The sequence below is a fragment of the Vespa mandarinia genome, chromosome 7, assembly GCF_050613455.1.
Source record: "Vespa mandarinia isolate Hongniang chromosome 7, ASM5061345v1, whole genome shotgun sequence".
In the NCBI taxonomy this organism is placed as follows: domain Eukaryota; kingdom Metazoa; phylum Arthropoda; class Insecta; order Hymenoptera; family Vespidae; genus Vespa; species Vespa mandarinia.
The window spans coordinates 5,962,712-5,988,462 of record NC_140816.1 but is presented as its reverse complement, the minus strand read 5'-3'; the positions used below and the strand labels follow the sequence as shown (position 1 = coordinate 5,988,462).

At 29.4% G+C, this 25,751-nt stretch overlaps 2 protein-coding genes across 11 annotated transcripts in view; one reads left to right on the top strand and one right to left on the bottom strand.

Moving 5' to 3' along the window:
- Positions 1-954: 954 nt before the first annotated feature.
- On the bottom strand, positions 955-9,638 carry Sec24CD (COPII coat complex component secretory 24CD). 3 transcript variants are annotated; one of them, XM_085658214.1, is made up of 15 exons: positions 9,561-9,638; positions 4,884-6,493; positions 4,683-4,799; positions 4,433-4,612; positions 4,163-4,358; positions 3,964-4,079; positions 3,433-3,843; positions 3,230-3,356; positions 2,991-3,151; positions 2,742-2,921; positions 2,451-2,652; positions 2,106-2,300; positions 1,823-2,014; positions 1,531-1,724; positions 955-1,393 (listed from the first exon to the last, which is right to left on the bottom strand). In XM_085658214.1, the coding sequence occupies exons 2-15, from the start codon at positions 6,438-6,440 to the stop codon at positions 1,250-1,252; spliced, it is 3,972 nt and encodes a 1,323-aa protein (XP_085514340.1). In that variant the 5' UTR covers positions 6,441-6,493; positions 9,561-9,638; the 3' UTR covers positions 955-1,249. The 3 variants fall into 3 exon arrangements, with proteins under 3 accessions (XP_085514340.1, XP_035719088.2, XP_035719087.2); XM_035863195.2 differs by lacking the exon at positions 9,561-9,638 and adding an exon at positions 6,696-6,852; XM_035863194.2 differs by lacking the exon at positions 9,561-9,638 and adding an exon at positions 6,637-6,826.
- A 191-nt stretch (positions 9,639-9,829) lies between these two features.
- Positions 9,830-25,751, top strand: part of aralar1 (calcium-binding mitochondrial carrier protein Aralar1) — a 30,274-nt gene continuing 14,352 nt past the window's right edge. The window contains exons 1-2 of one of the 8 annotated variants that reach the window (XM_035864085.2): positions 21,772-21,840; positions 22,362-22,481. In XM_035864085.2, coding sequence (XP_035719978.2) covers positions 22,476-22,481 — 6 coding nt within the window. In that variant the 5' untranslated portion in view covers positions 21,772-21,840; positions 22,362-22,475. Of the gene's footprint in view, positions 10,482-18,903; positions 18,986-21,771; positions 21,841-22,241; positions 22,486-23,145; positions 23,295-25,751 lie in introns of those variants that run through there. The other 7 variants (XM_035864086.2, XM_035864083.2, XM_035864089.2 and 4 more) reach the window with 7 other exon arrangements.

Sequence of the window (25,751 nt, the reverse complement as noted above, 5' to 3'; positions counted from 1 at the left end):
ATCGTGCGAATATTCTGGTTGACCTTTTCGTTGGCATTTAGTATTAAAATTTTTCTAACGAGTATGTAAGCTCTTACATCAATTAAAAAAAAAAAATTATTTGGCTTGGAAATGTCTATTAGAAAAAAAAAAAAAAAAAAAAAAAGAGAGAAAAAACAGAAAAAAAACAAACAGAAAAAAAAACAGAGAAAAAAAAGCAAAAAAAAACGGAAAAAAAAATAGAAAAAGAAAAAACATTACTGATAAATTTAATATCTTTAAATTAAACAGATACACGAACATTTAAAATGTATGTCAATTGGGAAAGGAGAGATTAACAATTACATATTAAATATTGCATTAGACGAGGATCTATTTCGTTATTTTTGTGTTAACTTATTTTTGTATGAACATCTTTACAGACAACTGCGAAGATGAAAAAAGATTTCATTCATTTTCTTCCATTTCTGAAAAATATTAATTCCGTATTAAAATCAATCTCTTACCTCTTAATGAATCATCCTGTTTCTCATACGCGCATTATTCAATTAAGAGCACAAAAATCAATATTATGATTTCAATATAAATTTATAATGATTTAATACATTTTAATATTTAATTTAGTATATTAATAACGATATATAATAATGAGCTAGATAAAATAAAAGTGTTATATCGCGATAATAATACAAGTTTTAGGTTTACAGTTGCTCTCATGTATAAATCACTGTGTGAATATGAGCGTGTCTGTGTTCCTCTTTTTCGTTACGCATATATCTGGCTTTTGATGCGGAATGATTAATTGTATTTATTTGTTTTCTTTTCCTTCTTCTTCTTCTTCTTCTTCTTTTTTTTTCTTTTTTTCTTTTTTTTTCTTTTCTTTTTCTTTAATATTTATATATATAAGTCCATCCGCTCACTTCTCAATATGTATTATAGGTATATGTATATAATATATGTATATATATATATATATATATATATGTATGTATGTATATATATATATATATATATATAAATATATGTATATTTATATTATTAATGAATTTTTCACTTTGCACTTTTTTTCTTTTTCTTTCTTTTTTCATAACACACACGATTGCACCTATACAATACCACGTTTCTCACTAATTCTTCATCAAATCCCATAATTATTTCGTGACCGATCCTTGGCACAAAAAAAATATTATGACAAGAATCACAGTTGGACGCGGAACTATATAAGTTTTCGAATAGAACATATACAATCCATTTTTCAAAAAAAATCAATTTACGGCTTAAGAATCTCTCGTATTTCTTTGTGCATATGGCAAAGGAAATCAACGTAACTTGGACTACCATCGTTTCCTCTGTCCTCTATTAAGAAATGACGTAATACCATTTCCAACTTTTCCCTCTGTCTTACTATCGTTAACTATAACAATTAAATCAGTAAATATAATAAGTAAAAGAGAAAAGAAAGAAAGAAAGAAAGAAAGACAAAAAAAAAAAAAAAAAAAAATAGATATCTTACAGATTTTATTAAAATATATTTTTTAAATATTAACTCACCCTCATGCAACGATGTCTCTCGGTTCGTACTTGATCAATAATTTCTCTTATTCTTTTATTTAATGTATTATCTAATATTGGCAGTGTAGTGCGATCAGTATCGACCTTAATTACCGAAGGTACGTCAAAGACTGCTTTCACCCATTGCGGTGAAAGTGCTACACCTAACCATAAGAACATATGCACACTGTTTTCTGAAAAAAGAAAAGAAAAAAAAACATATTATTTTAACAAGTCGCAGATATAAAAAAAAAAAAGGTCAAATAAAGAGAAATTTGTTTGTTATATGTACCAAGTAAATAAGCTCCGTCTTCTGTAAATTTGTCAATAGAACAACGTAACATCTGAGGTAAATCTGTACTATCTGGATCAACATCATGTAAAGGAAGTAATCTGGGATACATATAAACAATGGATGTTGAAATAGGCATTGTAGCAACCGCTTGCATAACAAATGATCTATCATCTATTGTCATATCCGAGCCTGAGAAATTATATGTGTTATCCATTTATTAAAACGATTTATACAAAATTATTTATTATACATTTAAAATACAAAATTCAAATAAACTTACCACCAGTAATTGCATCGCTTTTCAATATGCAATTAACATATAACGGAAGCAACTTCATACATTCCGGTAATATCAATTGACCGGCGTTCGACGCAGACGCGCAATTTTTCCTATAAGCCGCAAGTATGTTCGCACATCTTATGATTAAGTTATCTTTTACGGCTCTTGGCGTTGATTCGATTAATTTAAACACACCTGAAAAAAAGGAAAAAAAACAAAACGCATAACAAACGAAATTATTAATAATCGCAATAGAAAGGTTCCTCCTCCTCCTCCCCACCTTCCTTTTCTTTTTCCTTTTCACCCAGAAAAGTTACAAGTTAAAGTTAACGTTAAAACTCTTACATTGTTTGGAGAAATAATTAACAATAGCATCTAAATCGCAAGTACGATATAACTCGGCCATTTGCGAAGAGGTCTTCAAACTGAGATTTAAAATACGTAATCGCCTAATTCCTCCGCAAGAGGTATATAATAAAGCAGCTTGTATATATACACCTTCGTCTTCCGTCAATTTATCGTCGTGTTTAATTTCAACGGCAACAGCCTAAACATTTTAATGAAATAAACTCAAAAATTCCAATATTATCCATATACATAATTTATCATAAACGATTTATTTCCTTTAATCCTTACCTTATTAGAATCTATACTAGCTAATTCCATTTCCGTGGTATTTGCCATAAAGAAATGTCCATAGAAATCTATTGCTCTAACACCGGTAGAAGTACGTAAACGCATACGTGCATCGAATGCAATTGGTCTACTGATATTAGTAATAACATCCGATACCAATCTGTCACCATCAACATCAGCCTAATTCATAAGTGAGTGCTATTTGCAATGTTATTTGTAATTGGATTTTTTGTATAAACTGTAACTTACTTGAAAGTATGTATATTTATAAACTTCACCTCCAGTTAGCCGACATATTTGACCTATAGTTGCAATATCCACATACGAATTGTTAAAAATAAAAAGATCAACGCTACATCCTGCATCGACACATTCTTGTCCTAAATTGTTATAAACGTTATTTTGTGGAGCTATGAAAGAAACAAATATAAAACATTAATATTTTATTATAAAATTATTTACGAGAATTTATATACGTATACACATACCTAACACTGATTTTTCTTTATCAGTACCAAGTAATTTGCGATCGTCACGATTTTTCAATTTTCCTGGAGCTTCGGCAATAGGCAAAGACGAATGAAATACTATTAATTTTCCTGTGCAATCTGAAGCCTGTAATAAGGTATAAAATTAAATTTAAGAAAAAAAAAAAAAAAAACAATAAATAAATAAATACTTTAATAGATACCTTTAATGCTTCTAGTCCAGCTTGTATAGCAGGAGCCAAAATAGTTTCTGTTTCACGTGTATCTGCAAACATTGCAGGTATTTGTGCCATCAGGCTATCGATAACTGTCTCGCTTTCTTTGATGTCGCATAAGAATCCATCGAGGAGAGGCATAAATACATCTTGTACATCACCCACAACCATCATTTGTGGTTGAGTAAGGCATGGATTAACATTGTAAAAATGTACTGTGTTATTGTACGTTACAAAACCCACTTTCATATTTGACTTTGTTTGATCAACGTCAACTGGCAAGTGTTTTATTATGGATTTCATTTCCGCGCATAATAAATTTACTAAACCAGATTTAATTGTGTTGTACGAAACATCAATGACAAATATAATTGCAGGTGGTTTGGGGAAAACATTGTTCTAAACAAAAAAAACAAAAAGCAAAAAAGACAATAATTATTAATAACACAAAAATAATACAAAATAAAAATTCATCTCAAATTCAATTTTTTTTTTTTTTTTTTTTTTTTTTTTCCTTACTCTGCAATATTCTTTTGTAGCAATATATTCGTAAGTTCCCAACATTAATTCTGGTCTTTCATAACGATCCATACGTTGACCTCTATGATCCAAATGTTGAAAATATTCTGCTGGTACTGATATTCGAAAAATAATATTTATTAGATTTTATTAACATAATCGAATGGTCTCTTTTAATAGTTTTATCAATGCATTTTACCTTCTGTTGTAGCTTTACAAAACATGCATTGAAATCTACGTCCAGCATCAATAAATTGCATAAATGGACTCATATATGCTTTACAACGTACACAACGAACTGGGCCAATTTCTCCCATATCTACAACTGGCGGTTCATATTCTCCTTCTTCAGCACATGCCATTGGATTTAATATTAAAGCAAAAGGAACCCTAGTCTACAAAATTAAATTTATTTTAATACTACTATAATAGATATATTTAAATATTTTTTTAATCAAATTATATTTACTTGTTTTAAAACATCTGCTGTAGTAGGAACAGTATACATTGTGGATCTAATATATCTAGGGGATGCATTTCCTTGATCCTGTGTTACAAACTTGGTAGTTACCAATGGTGGAACTAATCCTATTTGATTTGTAGCAAAGACACCACCTTTTGTACATTGATCATCTTGCATAACTTGTATCTATAAAGTTAAATATTTATTAAAATTATATCCGCTTGAAATGTTCAGAAAAATGTTGATAATATCTTACTGGACTGGGCATTTGTTCAGGATCCAAACGTTTGGCTGGTTGAGATTGCATGCCTGACTGATAATTTTCTGTAGATAGACTACTATAATAAGGACTTCTTTGATTTCCATACATATCCTGACAAAAAATAACTTGTTAAGTATACAATGAAAGTTTATGAACATAAAAGTATATTGACAGTTCATTGTAATTAATGTTTACCATCTGATTGTGATATCCTGGTTGAGAATAACCTCCTTGTTGATAATTTGTCATAGGTGGAGGCATTGGACGATTAAGACCAGGATTTGTCATGGGTTGCCCAGACACTGGAGGAGCAGGAGGATATTGTCGTCCCGGTTGAGATAAAGGGTAACCAGGTAAAGGTGATATATGACTTTGTCCACTTTGTTCTACAGGATACATAGGAGGTTGATTTGGAGCCAAAGCATTGGGCATCATGTTCTGAGAACTTGATGGCATTGGAGGTGGAGCATTGGACATTATATTTTGAGAGCTAGGTGGCATTTGTGTCATAGTGTTAGACATCATACTCTGTGAGCTAGGTGGCATTTGAGCCGATGTATTAGACATATTTTGTGAGCTAGGTGGCATCTGAGCCAAAAGGTTACTAGACATCATATTTTGCGAGTTAGGTGGCATATGAGCCGAAGTATTAGATATATTTTGCGGTCTAGGTGGCATTTGACCTGCAACATTAGGCATCATGCTTTGTGATCTGGGTTGCATTTCAGCTCCGGAATTAGACATAAGATTTTGTGAAGTAGGTGGCATTTGGGGAGCAGCATTAGACATCATGCTCTGTGGTCTGGGTTGCATTTCAGCACCAGAATTAGACATAAAATTTTGTGAACTAGGTGGCATTTGAGGAACAGTATTAGACATCATGTTCTGCGGTCTGGGTTGCATTTCAGCACCAGAATTAGACATAAAATTTTGTGAACTAGGTGGGATTTGAGGAGCAGTATTAGACATCATGTTCTGAGAACTAGGTGGCATTTGAGCTGTAGCATTAGACATGTTTTGTGAACTAGGTGGCATATGAGCCGAAGCGTTTATCAAATTTTGATTATTTGGTGGCATTTGTGCCATGGTATTAGAAATCATATTTTGAGTACCAGGTGGAATTTGAGGCAATGTACTAGACATAGAGCTTTGATTATTTGGTGGCATTTGTGCTGCCGTATTTGACATAACATTTTGACTACTGGGTGGCATTTTTCCTGGAAGATTAGATATTGGACTTTGACTACTAGGTGGCATATGAGGCAAAACATTGGACATTGAATTTTGACTGCTAGGTGGCATTGACGCTGCCGTATTAGGCATTATATTTTGACTATTGAGTGGCATCGAAGCTGAAGGATTAGATAGCATATTTTGATTATTATGTGATATAGGATTTGGATATTGCGGAAGTTGATTTGGAACAGGAGAATTTGATAACTGTCCATGGCTAGTAGGTGGAATAGAATACATAGGATGTTTGGGTGGTCCAGACGTATTTGTCATTGGAGGTTGAGTATTAGATTGCATTTGATATCCAGAGGATTGTAAACCAGAAAAATTCTGTTGTCCCATCATTGAAGGTGGTGATTTGACAAAATTTTGTTGATTCGGCAATGGTGGTGGAAACATGTTTGGTTGGCCAGATAAAGGTGGTGCATTTATATTAGGAGGTTCAGAATAATGATGTCCTGGATTTGGTGGTCCCGGCATGGGGGGATACTGCTGCCCTTTAATGGATGGTCCAGACATTTCTCACGTTGTGATATAACCTATACGTTACGTTAGTTACGTCTTGCGAATACCTGCGACATCAAAGGCATACATAACTTAGATGTCACATATATATATATACTATTACAATTCAATATGACTCGCATTAAATATTGTACACCTAAAAAAGCGAATGGGGGAAACATGCCATTACGTTACTGAAACTCCTACTTACGAGCGATCAGAAGAACGAGAGTATTATCGAATGTTTTAAGTTTCTAAATGCCCACTTACGTGATTAAACGCATTTAAATCATAACAAAACTTAATATCTTCACAAATGTTTACACTTAAACGAAGAACATTCACTCATCTGCAAGAGCAACTGCTGCCGATGCCACGTAAGGTGGCACTGCGCATGCGCCTGGCGGCACGTTGACCAGACACGTCATAATAAAAATTGGGGCGATACAAACGGATTTTAACCAATTAAACTCGTTGCATCGAACATCATGCGTAATATCAATTATTGTCCATTTAAAATATTTATAGTAAATCGCTTATTCTACACATATGCTCGTAATTATTTTTTATAGTAACACTAACGTCAACGGACTCGTTGTACGATTGATTAGTTAGCAACTCCTTTTGGCGGGCTATTTGAAAATCATACACATTACACTTTTCTCCTATTATCTTGATAATTTTTATTATTATTAAAATTTCAATTATGTTTAACATAATTCAATCTAGATAAATTTTTTCTAGTTCGATGAATAATCAAAAATTTGAAGGAATGTTTTAAAATGACGACATCGTTACTGTTTTATTATCAAACGTATTCGTTTATTTTTATGTCCCTCGTGACAAGATGACTCAATGAGTGTCTAACCTTGATCGTTAGAACTATTTCCTTTTGTTCTAATTTAATTATTTAACAAATTTATCACGTCGATTTGACGTTTAAGTTGTTGCCTTTGTACGTAGAAAAAACAAAAACAATGGTCTTGTCGATAAGATGCTCTCTTTCTCTCTCTTTTTCTCTATCTTTATTTAAATAAAAAATAAATTTAATCAAGTAATTACAAGACAATCACATTGTTTAATTTAGACTTTGTCTTGCTATTAATAAAACGTTCATTTGTCGTATACTCGACAAACAAAATATTGACTTCGTATGACCAGTCAGGATAGATTTGATAGGTGGAGATGGATTATGAACTGATCGCATTTCCCCACGCATTAAAACTTTTATCTTTGAATATTTTCTCGAATCGTCGTAGATACATTAGAAAAAATCGACAATTTAATTGACATCTAACAATGTTAAAAATTTATTACGCAAATATATTTATGATTTCTTTGTGTAATACATTACGAAGTCCCTTTATGTTGCATCTTGAAAATATCGAAATATAACGAGAAAAAAAAATATTATACGTCGTATTAATTCTGAACGATAAATCTATGACAATTTATATATATATATATATATATATATATATATATATATATATATTTATATATTATAAAAAAGAAATATGAAAAAGAAGAAAAAAAAAAAAGAAAACAAAAAAGTGTTCACATTTGCTGTAAATCGATTAAAGGACGAAATTTTTAAAAGAATTGAAGCTTTTAAGATGTCGCAAAATGAACGATGTCTCGTGTGAAAATGATATACACAATGATGTGCAAAAATTCTCAATCGAATGGTTCTTACAATTTTTCTTTTCAAAAGTAAATTCCTTAAGAAATTTTTATTAATATCGTATCTAAGGGCATGTTACGTTAAAGAACATTACAAAAAAGAAAATCAATATTAATTATTCTTCACACGTGTTTATTTAAAGAATTAATACATTAAAAATTTCCTAATCCTTTTTATATATTACTTAACATATTATAATTAATATCTTTTTTCTTATTACTTAACTTATTATAATTAATATCAAGTTTAAGAGTTTCGCAGCAATAACAACAGCACAATGATAAAAAAAAAAAAAATACATAAATTGACAATTAACCGATTAATATAATCCTCTTGTATTTTATTCAATTAATATATTAAATTTTAAAATGATACTAGTTTCTATTAAAATTTTTATACATTTTCATTTGAAAGTTTCATCTCTCCTGAAATATATTCAATTTCCATTGAATGTCAGCTGATTGAAAAATTCATTTTAGTTTTTAAAAATCTTCTCATATAAGACGTCCCATTCATCTCAATTTTTAATTCTCTATTTTTATAAGAGACCTCAATACCTTGAGCTAAGGAAGATTTCCTATACCATAATGCATTTTCCATTATGTTTAATAATTGCCAATTTTAATATCTGACATTATTTCTTGCCTCAATCGGATGTCTCACATAATGTTTTTCATCACATTCAAACGGTATTTCAAATTTAGTTTTGTCCGTAAAAAGAACAATTCTCGAATCTTTAATAATCCATTCATAATATTTTTTTTGGATAAACATTAATCAAGACATCTTATTTCTCTCAATGATTAATGATTTTTTACTACTAACAAAAAGTTTTACATCATGTAATCCTCTTATTACTATACATCTAACTAAGATCAATAATATTTTTCTCTTGTAATTCAACTAAACTATATCGACAGCCGTCTTCTTGGAATTCACAATTGACTTTTGTTTTATTACATTATCAAATTTTTTTCCTTATCTTACGATGCCTTCCGCTTCGCGATTTTGATCTTCTACATCATATCCTTCACGATATCTTTTAATTATATCGTTTATTGTACTTTTCCCCGATAGACAATGTCGAAGGAATTTCACGAAACGACGACATTCCTTTTATCGATAATTTTATCACAATCTTGACGTATACTTCAACGGATATCGTACGAATCATATTAAGCTTATAAAAAAGTGGTCGATCAAAAACTGAAATAATGATAATAATACTGCGTAATATTATACGAATGTAAACTCTCACTGACCTTTAAAAGATTTATAGTGGAAACTGGCTGGAAACTTTCGAAACAGATCAGTTTAATCATTCTTCAAATAAACACGTGTGAAGAGTACATGGCATTGATTTCTTTTCTTTTTTTTTTTTTTTACGAAATTCTTTCACGCAATATGCCCTTATGTATATATATATATATATGATATGAATGAAAAATTACTTTAAGCCTTTTTCATTTGAAAGAAAAACTTTCAAAATGATCTCTGAAACGTGAACTCTTTGCAGGACACTTGTATATATCAAGGTGTATGTAATAGTAACGAGAGCGTCGTATGTATCTAGTTTGACGAGCCAGAGTTACCAGCGTAGATGGCGCTGTACGTCGGTTTTCGTCCAGTAGTATGGCAGCATCCGTTTCGTAAACGGTGTTTTTTTTTCAAGGTGCAGGTGCGAGCGTCTTTCCTCGTAAATCGCGTCGCAACTCTCACGGCGGAGGGATCGTTTTCATTCTCCTCTGCTCGCGGGCACCTTCGAAACCGAACGTTACGTTTCTTTTTTTCCCCTCGATCGAGACGACACGGTAGAAAAGTGCCTACTAATATATATATATATATATATCAAAAAAAAGAATTAAAAAAAAAAATATATATATATATATATATATATATATATATTATACGATATCGAAGAATTGAAAAGAAAAGGGAAGAGAGAAGAGTAAAATAAGTAAATAAGTAAATAATATAAAAAGTGTGAGAAAAGTGTGGTGTTAAGATATTTGTGCTTTCTCATCGAGAAAGAAATAGAAAAAAAGAGAGAGAGAGAGAGAGAGAGAGAGAGAGAGAGAAGAAAAAGAAGAAAAAGAAAAAGAAGATAGAAAGAGAGAATCTATTATCATTTATCGAGAAACTCTCAACCCTCCTTTTTTCTTTCTCCAACCTTTGAAAGAAAGAGAGAGAGGAAGATAGAGAGAGAAAGAGAGAGAGAGAGAGAGAGAGAGAGAAAGAAAAGAGAAGAGAAGAGAGAGAGAGAGAGGAAGAGAGATAGATAGATAAATCGTGCGAAGAAGATTCGAGGTAAAACTTCCTCCTGGGAATGTTGAAGGACTCGCTTGTCGTTCGAGCATCCTGCCAAGAGGTGGGTAAGTTTTGTTATGTCTTATTTCCCTTCTCGTTTTATAGGACGATGACGAGTACGATGACGACTACGATGACGACGACAAAGACGAAGACGACGACGTTGTTAAGCGCGTCGTTCCTCATCACCCACCCTCATTGCCCTTTTACTCATCCTTTTTATATTATTTTAATGTTTTATCTTATTATTCCTTTCTCTCTCTCTCTCTCTCTCTCTCCCTCTTTCTCTCTTTTTTGTCCCTCCTTCCTTCCTTTTAACATATACACGCACATATATACATATATATGTATGTGAAGAGGAACATTTAAAAAGAAAATAATTGTTTTATCCTTTAAAAAAAAAAAAAAAAATATATATATATATATACATTTTGTTTGTATCATCATCTCGAATAAATAAACGATTATGTTCGAATTGTTCATTACGTTATAATTGATCGAACGTAAAGGTGTGGTTTTTCTTGTAAACAGAGATAGGCTAAAGTAGTTAACGATGAGAAAGATACGAGGAATGGGGGGAAAAAAAAGAAAGAAAGAAAGAAAGAGAGAGAGAGAGAGAGAGAGGGAGGGAAAAGAAGAAAGAAATAAGAGATAGAGATAGATACTAAAGAAAAAAGAAAAATGAAAAAAAAAAAAATTATAAAGATTGAGAGATAGAGAAAAATTTAGAGAAGAGATTTTGGAGGAGGCGCGAGCGCGACTGGTTGAGTGACATCTGCATCGAGTTGTACGTCTACGAATGGCGGAGCAAATATCGATCCTGAAGTCTCTTTGGATTCCTCGGTGTATGTGTGTATCTGTTATGTATATGTATCTATCCCTCTCTCTCTTTCCTTCTCTCTCTCTCTCTCTCTCTCTCTCTCTTTCTCTCTCTCTTTCTTTCTTTTTCTTTGTATGTATACGTGTACGTCCGGGTGTCTACATTTTATGCTTTTGTATATGAGTGTATATGTTTGTGCGAGAGGCCGGTTTGGTTTCGAGGTCACCGGGACTGATGTGAGCCGCAACCCTCATGCTCTTGATCTCGTTACTTTCCTCTTACATCGTGTAATACGTTTTCTTCCGTATGTATATATATTTATGTATGTATATATATGCATATACATATGTGTGTATGTATGTACGTATGTATGTACATATGTATGTATGTATGTATCTATGTACGTACGTATGTATGATGTATGTATGTTGTACATACTTCCTTCTTTTTGTCTTTTTCTCTTTTCTTTCTTCTTTTATCCCTCTTTATTACGTATTACGTGGGATACTTCAAAGACAATGATCGAATTTCTTTCGAGCAGTTACCATTTAAATGTTTGATGTCAATACGAGTATGTGTACACACAGAGAGACACGTTTTGTTTATTTCTAGAGAAATTTTTTTTTTTTTTTTTAGAAATTTGTTTTCGTTCATACGCTTACATATATATATATATATATATATATATATATATATATATATATATGTTTGCTAGGTGCGTTTATCCAATTTAATAATCGTAGCGGAAATTATTTCTTTTTCTATTTTTTATTTTTTATTTTTTATTATTTCTTTTTTTTTTAATGCATCACACACTTATATAATATTATATATATATATATATATATGTATATTATAATAAATATAAATGTTATAATATATTTATATTATAAAAGTAATATTAGAATATTTTGTAAATATAATATATAAATAAAAAATAAAAAAAAAATATATATATATATGCATATATGTATATAACATTTATATTTAAGTTCATACGTATCTGTGATAAAGCATTATTAGACTCTTACGACTATAAGGAGATTACAATGGGAGACAATGATACGTTAAAATCCATCTTTTGATTCTATGAATAATCTACCTGTTCATCTTACTGTTCGTGATGAAACAATTCTAAACAATTGTAACGTATGTTAAAGAGTATTAATTAACGAAGGAAATGATTAATGAATGACATTCCTGCAATTTCTGTCCCACATATTGCAGAATATTAGATACATAAGTAAGTACTGGCTGTATGGTAGATTACATATGTAGGTAGGTATGTATATGCTAGGATAAGCAGAATCGTTGCCAACGATATGAAAACGAATCGTCGTATTTTTGAGTATAATGTTAATCGTTCACCCATTTATTTTTTTTTTCTTTTTTTTTTTTCATGCTCTTTCGTAACAAGAAAAACTCGTTCCAATCCAGCGAAAAAAGAAAAGAAGAAAAAAAAAAATAAACAAATAAAAGGAAATTTATTTTCTCTTTTTTCTGTTTTTCTGTTTTTCTGTTTCTTTTTTTTTGTTTCTTTCTTTTTTTAAATTCTTTAAACGGTTTTCGTCATGATGAACGATCGAAAGAGTAAAAGAAGAAAAAAAAAAGAACACAAAAAATTTCCTTGAAATATTTGCTGACTGCCGCGGGCGTGTTTGAGTGTTCGCGGTTCTTTTTTTCTTCTTTCTTTTTTTTTAATTTTTATAACAATAAAAAAAATCGGGTTACCTATCGTTACTTGAACGATAAACTTTACCCTTTTGTATTCTCGGCGAAACGAACAAAAATCTATCCATTTTACCTTTTCGTAGGATGAAGAAAGGTGCAACCTTTTATCTCTCTCTTTTTCTCTCTCTCTCTCTCTCTTTCTCTCTCTCTCTTTCTTTTGTATATCGTTCACGTTATTAATTTAGAACGATGCTGTTTGACTTTTACTACCCAAGAACTCAATTATTTTCTTATTAGATTCTTCGTTCTGGAACATTACTGATTATTATCAATTCGTGATGATGAAAGATAACATCTCCTGGAGAAACGAATATATAAAATTCTTTCATAGAACGAAAAAATTAATTTTGCAAAAATCATCGATTTATCTATTTATCATTACGTGTAATGTTTTAAATCATAATTTTTTTTTTCTTTTTGTAAAACCAGAAGACAATGGTAAAAGCGGTTGAGAAAAAAAAAAAGGAAAGAAAAAATTATTCCTGTAATATATTTGAATAATATATAAGAATTAATTCTAAAGAGAAATGAGGATTATTTGGCATCACTATATATATAGGAAATCAGTTGATAAGAAATCAAAATGGTGCCATAATATTGGCGCATTTAGTTACGTAATACGTACAAGCATACTACTCTGCCAATAATTGCAATTGATTTTCTGAAGAGACGTCTATTATGGAACAAAAAAAAAAAAGAGAGAGAGAGAGAGAAAGAAAAAAAATCTTATTCTCTGGTTTCTATTGTTTTCTTATTTAATTTTATTTTTATTTTTATCTTCTTCTTTTTTTTTTTTTGTCCCCTAAAAAGATCATGCCTCGTTTATAATCACGTTATTACAAGATCATCTTTTACAATATATAATTATGAATATTAAATCTTTTAATTCGTAATAGTATTGCGAACTACCTTGCATTAAATTTGATCATTTCATGGACGATAATAATCGAAAGTGTATTGGTATATAGAATATGTACGGAACGAGAATTCGATTTTACATGCTTGACTCGTTTAATTCTAAACACAAGCTTTGTAGTTTGTATCTTTGATAAATATCAATGGGAATTTCACATTGTTCAAGTTCAATGCCTGCTTTCTATCGTTCTTCTCTTTCTCTACCCTTCTATTCCTACAAGCCTTCCATTCCCATCCATTCCTTGTTCGACCTTGTAATTCCAACGAATTTCCTATCTTCGTATTCGGACTGTTTACCCTTGTGACCTTTCGTTTCATAAACGAAATTAGTCATCGATAGATAATTTCCGATAGAATGATTCTGATAACTTTTATCCTTTCACAATAACGATATTATTAGATATCGTTATTGTCCAGAAAGCGATCATGTTTGAAGAGAAAGGGTTAAATGGAATTGATGCCAAAAAAAAAAAAAGGAAAGAAACAATGTATATAACGTAAAAAAAAAAAATAGAAAAAAATCTATATACTATTTATAATACTATTATAATACTATTTATGTATATATATATACATATATATATATATATATATATTCTCATATATATATATATATATACATATATGAGATATATATATATATCTCATATATATATATATATATATATATATATATATATATATATATATATGAGAAAAAGGTATATACAAAAAATATAAGGAAGCATGAAATTAAAAAAAAATAAAAAAAAATAAAAAAAAAAAAAAATAAATAAAATATCAAATATATACATAAGTACATATAAATCCATACTTAGATATTTGTAAATTAGATGATAACGATAGTGAGTAAATTCAATGAATTAAATTATTCTAAAGATTATTCGATTCTAACATTATATTTTTTAATTATTATTATACGTCAAATACGGGTAATTATACGTAAAGATTTTTCATTAGAGAGAGAGAGAGAGAGAAAGAGAGAGGTGGGGAAGGAGGGAGGGAGAGAGAGAGAGAGAAACTAGAAGACGGAAAGAAGGGGACAAAAATGCAGAGAGACGATCGATCCAAATGATTATACGAGTAGATATATATGTATCTATGTATATAGTGTTCAACCTTGGCCGTTGTCGAGTATATAACTACTTATATACATACATACATACATGCATACATATGTACATATGCATATATATGTATATATGTATATATATATATATATATATATATATATATATGTGTATGTATACAATCGTATAAACAAGTAAGTTCTTAAATAAATCAATGTGATGTCGAGTAAAAATAAATTTTCTTTGGCCCCATTGAAATCTTCCTAAACAGCGCCTTATCCTACAAATTTTTAATGGCTCCTTCCTATATCGATAACAATCCCTCCTGTCACAATCCACTTTGGAGAAACATTGCGCACATTCGTATAGTTATCTATCGTTTCGACGAACAAAAGACGGAAAGAAGATAAGCTCTTTAGTATATATTTATCGTAGAATTCATAGGTCATCTTGTAGACGAATACATTCACAATTAATTTACGTTAACGAGATATTCGATGCAATATGTTTCTTCTCTGTCGCTTTAATTTACAGAATAAATAGTACCGAATACGTTCGTATTTGTTAATAATTTTTTCTTTCCTTTTTTCTCCTTCGTTTATCCTTTTTTTTGTCTTTCGTCTCTTTTCTGTCTGTTTTTTTCTTCTTTTTTTCCAACTCCACCCCCTTCCCCCTCCTTTTTGCCCCTTTTTTTCTTTGCTTTTTTCTTTCTTTTTTTTTTTTTTCATAGCCGCAGGTAATTGAATTCTTCGAAAGTACATTATAATTTGTAAATGTATACGCATATAACACTTTGAAATGCAATTCGCCTTGCCGCTCGGTATTACTTCTTCAAGGATTTTAACATAATTATTATGGAACGTCTACGAGAAGAAATGTTTGTCAGAAGAAAATAAAAAAAGAGAAGATGTATTAGTTGGGAAATATAGTTAATTTATTTCATATTTTGTTATTTTATCATTTCTTTTTTCTTTTTTTTTTTCAACTTGTATCTATCTTCAATATTCATTGAGGTTTTGTCGTATAATTCTTTTTTATTTTTCTTTTATTTTATTTTTATTTCTTTTTATTTTTTTTTTTGTCCCTTTTCATGAAATGAAAACTTTTTATTCGATATTATTCCCAATTAATTATTTTGATTGTTGTCATTCAATTTGCATTAGAGATAAACTCATTGGTGAATAAGATGAGAAAATTTCACATTTTCATCATTTGAAGTTTTTTTTTTTCTTTTTTTTTTTTTTTTTACGCACGTAAAACGTGATCGTTCGTGGAAGATTGATTAGAAACAATGAACTTCTTTTTCTAACATTGATTATGTATTTTCTTATGTACATGAAAGAAAGGAACTTTTTCAATATTGTACTCCAGTTTCCAAATGCTTATCAATGTTTGTAAGAAAGGCGTTGCATTATACAGGGGAAACCTAATCGTTACTTTTTCTTTTCCCCTTTATGTTATCCATTTTGAAATCGTCAAAGAAACATACCCGTCACAATTACGTTCCTTTCGTTATTCGACTCCGGCGAGGTTTCTTATCGCTCGTTCTTGATTTTGTAATAACAGTCATATCGATTGCGTTATCAACGATTCAAAGAAAATAATGACTTTAAAGACGTAATATCGTGGTAATGTTAACGCCAAGAATGCGATGTGTATATGTATGCATCTACATGTTCACGTGCATTACAATGGACAATTTTTTGTCTTTTTTCTTTTTTTCTTTTTTTTCTTTTTCTTTTTTTTTTTTTTTAATTGTCGATTATCTTATGTCTTCATTACAATAGTCTTCAAAATAATAATAGTAATTATTATTATTATTATTCTATTATCTACGTATGTCTTTGATATGATTATTATTATTGTTATTATTATTATTATTATTATTATTATTATTATTATTGTTATTTTTATTATTATTATATTATTCTTTAAGCAATATTATTTTTATTGATGTTATCGATGACGATAATTACTTTTAAATATCGTCCTTTTAATTCAATAATATATTTTATAATAATTAATTATATCATTCGCTGTAATTGAATATACGAAGGTATTACTAGTTATAAAATTTAATTTGATATTAGTATTTTTTTTTTATTTCTTTTCTTCTTTCTTTTTCTTTTCTTTTCTTTTTTTTTTTTTTCCTTTTCTATCTCGACTCGAGTCTCGTTATCGCAAGACGATTATTACTTTTTCCAGTGCTCGATAAAAAAAAAAAGTCACATGAATATGATCGACTTTTATACTTATTCTCGATAATATATCTACGATATTATATTTACTTGTTATTTCGTTATTCTTTCATATTCGAAAAACATGTAATTGCATATCTTGTTTCTTTCATTTTAGTTTTATTCAAACTTTATATATATATATATATATATATATATATATATATATATGTATAAAGATTTTGCAAGTAGTTATGCATGAGCGAAAATATATCGCGTTACGTTTTAGCTTGCCTTTCTTCATTCTGTCACTTAATACCTCTATCTCGTAGTAACACTCATCGTCAGCATCATTTCTATTACATGTCGGTGTCTGTGACGTTCTTCGTATAGAAGAAAATTCAAATCGGCTTTAAATGACTGCTGGATTAATTTCATTGGGATGTAATCGATGTTACAGCAAATATATTAATTATATTTGACGAAGAAACATTCTTTCATTTTCTTTTTTCTTTTTTTCTTTATTATTATTATTATTATTATTATTATTATTATTATTATTATTATTATTATTATTATTATTAAATAATATTCTCTATGGCTCATTTTAAACGTTGACGCTAATATCACTATATATTATAAAATATTACGAACAAAAAAAATGTACACAATAAATCATAACTCCGTAATATTAATGTCGAACAAAAATACGTGAGCATTTGTGTGTGTATGTGTGTTTGTTATTATTTTTTTCTTTTCTTCTTTTTCTTGAAAACAAAGAGAAAGAGAGAGAGAGAGAGAGAGAGAGAGAGAGAGAGAGAACTGTCGTGAATCATTTCAACTGACATCGTTATAATAAATCATTAAAAAAAAAAGTCTAGATGAAATCACTTGCATATATTTTTAATATTAAACAAAGATAGACGACGAGTTCCACGATCAATTGAAGGACAAATAAACATCTAATCAAAATGTATGACTAGGTATCTCGTGTGTACATACATACATACATATGCATGTATGTATTTATTTGTACGGTGTTGGTGGTACAATAATTGAACCAGTAGAATTTGTTTTGTCGATTCGAAAGTTTTTAATCGAAATCACGATGAGAAATTACGAGATTTCTCTCTATAACCGGAAAATAGAGAGAAAATAGAGAAAGAGAGAGAGAGAGAGAGAGAGAGGGGGGGGGGAGGGGGGCAGGGAGGAAGGGAGGAGAGTGAAAGAGTAGAGAGACGAATTATTGGGTCTCTTATTCCCGTGACAATTTGGAGTTAGTTAAAGCAGGTCAGGGACCTCTTTGCCCGGTTCGTACATCCTTCTTTAACTCGTGCCACTTACTTATGTACCTAGCTCTCTAGTACAATTCCGGAGCTCCACCAGTCTCGATCGCGTCTTCATTCCGAGCACTGATTTTAAATGGTTAACTCGTCGTTTATCTGATTTTTTACAATAATTTTTCGACATTTTTAAATTGTTAAATAATTTTTCTATTTTTTGCTTCGTACCTCGGGATTGTTCTTCTTCTTTTTTTCTTTTTTTTTTCTTTTTTTTTTTTTCTTTTTTTTTTTTTTTGTTCGTTTGTTTGTTCGCTTGTTATTTTCTTCAATTTATTCTATACTACTTTTTCTCTCTTCGCATTGTTTTTTTTTTTTTTTTTCTTTTTTCTTCTTCATTCATTTAAGAATGAAGACATAAAGATTATTAAATATAGCCGATTAATATCTTCGACATAAAAGTCGATCTATATAATGACGAGTACGTCGAGAAGTGTTCTTCGTTAAATCGATACGGGACATAATCGATAATCATATGAACAGAAGAGAATGCAGAACAGTGTTATTTACTTGGAGGTTGGCAGAGTTCTTCTATATATATATATATATATATCTTTTTATTCTTTTTTTTTTTCATAAATATATTATCATATATTTTTTTATAAATGTAAAAAATGTACCTAAGAAATGTTAGAATTTGATTTCTTTTTTATTTTTGATTATATATCGATATTGAAATATATATGTATATAAAGGGGCCGGTGAGGGGTTAGGTATATGTTCTGATCGAGATTAATTTTTATCGATAGATCAGATCGATCGCGATACAATCGAGATAGAAAAACGTCGATACGATAATAACTTTATTCTATATTTTTAAGGGCACCTGTTGCACTGCTTACTTCTCTTTTAGAACATTAGTTTTCGAACATTTTTATTTGCATATACTCAACTATGTATGTATGTATGTATGTATTTATTTATTACGTATATATAACTATCGATTCATCATTTACATACGATTCGTCGATATAAATAGAGCTCCGATTTGTGTGCTGGACGAATCAAATGTTCATTGCGAAAAGTGATACGCAATAAAAGTTCACGTCGTTTCAAGACTCAATTCACTTTTATTTTTGCACTGTATATTCAAACTTAATTTAGTCCGGAGGTAATCGTTCTCAAAAAGAAAATAAATAAAATCTGAATGATTAAAAATTGATAAGACATTCGTCGCCATAATAATTTTTATTTATTTATTTTTTTTTTTTTTCGTTATTTTTCGCAGAAGTTCGTGTAAGATTGTTTTCGAATTAAGAAAAAAAAAAAATAAATAAATAAATAAAATAAAATAAAATAAAAAGAAAATTCGATCGAACGATCTAATTGAAATGAGCTATTATTTTTTTCTTTTCTTTTTATTTTTATTTTTTTCTTCAATACGCTTTTCTTCCTTATTTCTGTTGAATTCTCTTTTAACATTTATCGATTATTTCTTATATGATTTTATTAATCGATATGAGTTTATTAATGTTATCATATAACGATTCGCGCAATATCTAAATTAGCTGAGATTATCGCGTAATATGATCGGAATACTTTGGATACGATTCACTTAAATGTCACGTGATTATTGTTAACGCGCACAGGATATAGCAATTGATTAAAAAAAAAAAATAAAAAGAAAAATAAAAAGAAAATAATAAAAAGTAAGCAGATAAAAAGAAAAAACAAACGAGAAGGAAAATATTTGATTAGAATTTTAGATACAAAATTATGTTCGAAAAATCAAAAAGCAAGCGAGAATTTACGAAAAGGCTGTTCGGAGAATATATATATATATATTCGAATTTAGAATGCCTCGATTCTATTTTTGAGCTATCTTCTTACTCTCGAACTCTACGCAAACGGAATAAATTATTACATTTTACTATACCGTATGAATTTCTTTTTTATCCGAAAAGGATTATCATTGAGGATAATAATGAATTCATTTGAAAGTACGATATGTATCCGTAATGATTTCAATACATAAAGAGGATCGTTATATTGTACTTGAATTTTTTTTTTGCAATATTACAAAAATCAAAAAAGAGAAAAATAATTTCATTTATCGACAATTTCTGTGTGTTCGTGCGCGCACGCGTGTGTGTATAAAATAAAAAAATACGAAAATATATTTTTCTATCACATTGCAATAAAATGGAATGTTCTATATATATTAATAATATATATTATAATAATTTCAATGTGGTAAAGCTATAATATCGCTGACTGATGAGGAAGAAAAGTATGTAAATATTATTTCTCTTTATCTAATGACATTAATTCAGATAATTTTAAAGAAAATCTTTCGACCTAATTAAAAATAATCATTCGCGATTTTTTTTTCCAATCAAATGAGGCGTATATAAATAAGGCAAAAAAAAAAAGAGAAAGAAAAAAAAATCATAAAAATTAGCACGTTTAATAGCATTCGACATATTTTTTAGGAAAAGAATAAATAAATAAATAAATAAATAAATAAATAAATAAATAAAAAATAAAAAGAAAAAACAATAAAATAAAATAAAAAAAAAGATAAAAGAATTCGTCCACGAACAGACAATACAGTGAACATTCAGTTTAGACGAAGAAAAGAAGAAAAATATATACTAAAAAAAAAAAAAAAAAAAAAAAAAAAAAAAAAAAAAAAAAAAAAAAAACCGATATATCGAACGAATTCTCATTACGAGCTCGATGAAATGCGTGTTCATCCACTTTGTAAATAAAACATTGCGTCCTCGTGCTCGGTTAAGAACGTGGGACGATGATAACGCTTTTACGAATTGGCTGCTGACGTATGCATATTAGCAGCAATGCGTATGCAATAGGGGAGAGAGAGAGAGAGAGAGAGAGAGAGAGAAGCATTGAAAAAAGAACAAATGTAAGTACCAAACGTGATATATAACAGGAGGAAAAAAAAAAGAAAAAGAAAAAACAGATGGGACGTTCCTTGGAGTAATAAAACAATAAGATAACGACAAATGTGGTTAAGATATAATAAATTAAAACACCTAAAATATATATTTATATATATACATTTAAGAAAGGAAAATGGCTGTCTGTAAAAGTAAGAGAGAAAGAGAAACACAGTAGTAGAGTTTAACGAGGAGAACGAGAAGCGGAAGAAGGGATTTACAAAGAAAGAACAAGAGAGGAATATGTTCCCTCTCTCTCTCTCTCTCTCTCTCTCTTTTTCTCTCTCTCTTTCTCGTTGTTGTATCATCATTATCGTCATCGTCGAGTCTCTCTCTTTCTCTCTCTCTCTCTCTCTCTCCCCCCCTCCTTCTTCTCTAGCGTATCACGAGGCAAACTTCGATGCTCTTTCAGTCTCGTCGTGACTTTCCTGAGTGACGCGTCTATTTGATCGTCCTATCGAGTGCTCGAACGTGTGTCTCTCATTCTCTCTACCCCTCTCTTTTTCTTTCTCTCTCTTTTTTTCTCTTTCTCTCTCTCTCTCTCTCTCTTTCTCTCTCTCTCTCTCTCTCTCTCTCTCTCTCTCTCTCTTTCTATCTGTATCTCTCTATCTCTCTCTCTCTCTCTTCGACGTTCCTTCCTTAGGAACATGTGCTTAAATCGTGCATGTGCTTATAAAATGTACTTTTTATCAAATCATCATCGTGTGTTCTCATTTTAGATGATATTTTAAGAATTATAAGTGTTAATATGTATATATATATATATGTGTGTGTGTGTGTATGTAATATATACATACATATGTAGACGGTGAAGACATAGATAAAGACGGACAGAGAGGGAGGGAAGAAAAGAGAGAGAGAGAGAGAGAGAGAGAGAGAGAGAGAGAGAGAGAGAGAGAGAGAGAGAGAGAGAGTGAGAGGGAAGTTGGGAGGTAGAAAAAAAGAAAGTGCTAGAAAAAAATATTTATACATTTACATGTATATATATATAGACAAAAAAAGCTCGTGTCTTTGCTACTCCATTTTCTTCAAAACTTCCGGATGTCATCGTCCTTGTTCGATTTACATCATCATCGATAACAAGACACGTGCCAGTGATCGTCAGCATGTCCGTACGTTCGTACCTTTCCTCATGTGACCGAAAAGAGAACGATAGATTTAAATAAAAAGAAAAGAAAAAAAGAAAAAAATAGAAATAAAGATGCAGATAGAGTTAGGGTTAGAGATAAAGATAAAAGAGATCTTCTCTTTTTTGATCTAACCTTGGCTCTTGGTTCAGACATTGGCATCGTATACTTGTAACGCAACCTTGAACCACGACTTCTCCTTCCTCGAATCAATTCTAATCACATTCATTAACGGATTCTTCTTTTGTAAAAAAAAAAAAAGAAATATAGTAGTAAAAAAGGAAATATATATATATATATATATATATATATATATATATATATATAATGATAATAATGATGATGATAATGACGACGTCGATGATTCTGGTTTTCGAACGTGAAACTATCTTGTTTTGAGGCTTCGTGGATTAATAATCAGTTCGGTTTTTACGTAAGATAATCTTTCGAGAAAATTTTCCTTTTCTTTCTCCTTTTTTTCTTTTTTCTTTTTTTCTTTTTCTTTTTTTTTTTCTTTTTTTTTTTTTTTATTAATTTTTTCTTCTCTTTCTTCCCTCCTTGTTTTGTTGTTTACTTGATTGAAAGAAAGTCTAGAGGTCGATCGATCTATCTTTCATTTATCACAAGGGTTATCGTTTTCACGATGCGTACACGTAGCTGGCAACGATATATTTTTCGAGGAAATATTTTGCACGAGGAAAACACCCTCGACGCTATTTTCTCTGCTAAAAATTTCTTCAAGTCGACCCTGAATGTTGTCGTCGTCGTCGTCGTTGTCGTCGGTACATTGTGTATATAGTAAGTGCGACGCGTGGCACGAGGCTTATTCTTCGTCGTCGTTATCGATCTAGAAATTGATATAAGAAAAAAAAAAAAAAAGAAAAAAAAATAAATCAAATGAGATCTTTCAATATCATTTAGATATTATAAGTACGATTTCCACGATATTTTTTTTTTTTTTTTATTTTTTTTTAATCCGAATTATAGTATTATTGATAGATAAACCACGCGATTATTGAAAGATAAACCGTTAGATTTCATGTTTGGCAATAATTAAGAATAGAATTTATTTGTATCGTTTTGTAATCAAAAAAAAAAAAAATATATATATATATATATATATATATATATATATAGAAAGAGAGATAACAACGATAATAATAATAAAACTTTACCTATACGTTAATTTTTTTCTTTATTCGTCGTAACGTTAATTCATCGATCCAACAAATAAAATGATTTTGATTATCGGATTATCGAATGGATTCAATTTGTCGTAGGCGTATAAAAGAAAATTATTAATATATATCATCGTATCATGGATTTATTTTTTTTTTTATCATTCTCTCTTTCTTTTAGAAAAGAAAAGCAAATAAAAGGAATTGATATTTTTATTTATAAAATGTTTTATTTTTACTTTTTTTTTGTTTTTTTTCCTATCGTACTTCCATACTCTTTAATATACCGAGATGTTTTTTTTTGTTTTTTTTTTCTTTTTTTTTTTTCTTTTTTTTTTCTTTTTTTTTTTTTTTGGGGAACATTGAAATATGCGAAAGGAGGGTATTGAATCTTATCGATGATACTTGAGTTTTTCGTTATTGCACAGAAATGGCAGTTTGAAAAGCTCTTTTAAAAGACTGACAAAACTCGACATTTCTATTTCGTTGTGCTCTTATCGTATACATACATACATATACACACACACACACACACACACAAATGCACACACATTTAAAATCTCTTTGTATAAATTAATAATGATGTAGATAGTTAGGTAACTTTTATTCGACGTAATGATTGTCGTCAATGACGTGTCTTGTAAAAAAAAACCAGTTTTGTTTGATGGAAAACGGTATAGCAATTTGTACACTTGTACACGTGAACTTCTTCATCCATTAGACATATATTTACAATCGGATTACAAAGATGCAAACTTGTAATCACTGTCAGTGCTGTAACATCGTAACTCGAAACGAAAAATTAGTTTTTAAGAAAAATATTTTTTTTTCAGTTATCATATTTCAAGGACGTTTAGATATTCTTGTAAAAAAAAAAAATAAAAAAAAAAAAAAATAAAAGAAAAATTTAAAAAAGTAAAAAATAAAAAAAAATAAAAAAATATAAAAAGAAAAGAATAAAAGAAAAATTTAAAAAAGAAAATAAAAAGTAAAAAATAAAAAAAAAAAATAAAAAAAAGAAAGAAAAAGAAAGAAAGAAAGAAAGAAAGAAAAATTGTCATTTGTTATAATCGAGACATTATTTTGTTGCGAATGAACGAACTTTTATTTTGAGTTCGAATGTTTTGACCTATGATCAATCGAGGTTAATGTATTGTATCGATACCATTAACCTCACGCCATTTTGATTAATCGTCAATTATATATCGATTTTTATTAGTATCCTTCTTAATGCACATTTATTCATTTAAAATAGATCGCATTATCTTGTGAATCCTTTAAAGGAAAAAAAAAAGAAAAAAAAAGAAAGGAAACAAGGAAAAAAATTATTATCTTTTTTAATAAAGACTGACGAAGTCGACGAATATGACGATTATCCTCGTTCGTATAAGTCCAAAGATAATTTCCTCAAGATTTTTTATCTTTCAAAGCGAGCACTTTACGTAATTAGCGTAGAATCGAAATAAATGCGGCACGAATTGCTGTAATTGCACTCTCGGGGAAACAAACTCCTGAAATAGACATATTGATAAATAAATGGAGGCATAAAATTAATGTACACTACCAATTACATCTAACAGAATTTTAAAATGACGTAAAATTGTTCTAAAATGTTATTGCTTATGTTATATTAATTCTTAATATTTCTTATTCGATTTATTCGAATGAAAATTTTTAAATAGATATTTTACAAAATGTTTTTTTTCTTTTTTTTTTTTTTTTTTTAAGAATTCGTTAAATTTTATTTTCGAATTAAAAGTTATGCAAATTTGATTATTCGAGATGTCAAAAGTACATCTTAACATTTTTCAAATGTCGAATTTTTCGAGAATGAAATAATCAACGTTGCCCGTCTAAATTTTAATTAGACCGTAACACGAGTTACAAACACGATTTTTGAAATCGACCATATATTTATACGTATGCGTATAAATGTATATAAAATTGAGAACGAAATTAATGATATATACGTATATTTATGATATACTCTATTTATGATAAATATTTTAGTAAGAATTTTTAACGAACGTCTCTTTTTTTCTTTTTTTTTTTCCTTCTATTTTTCTTTTCTTTTTTT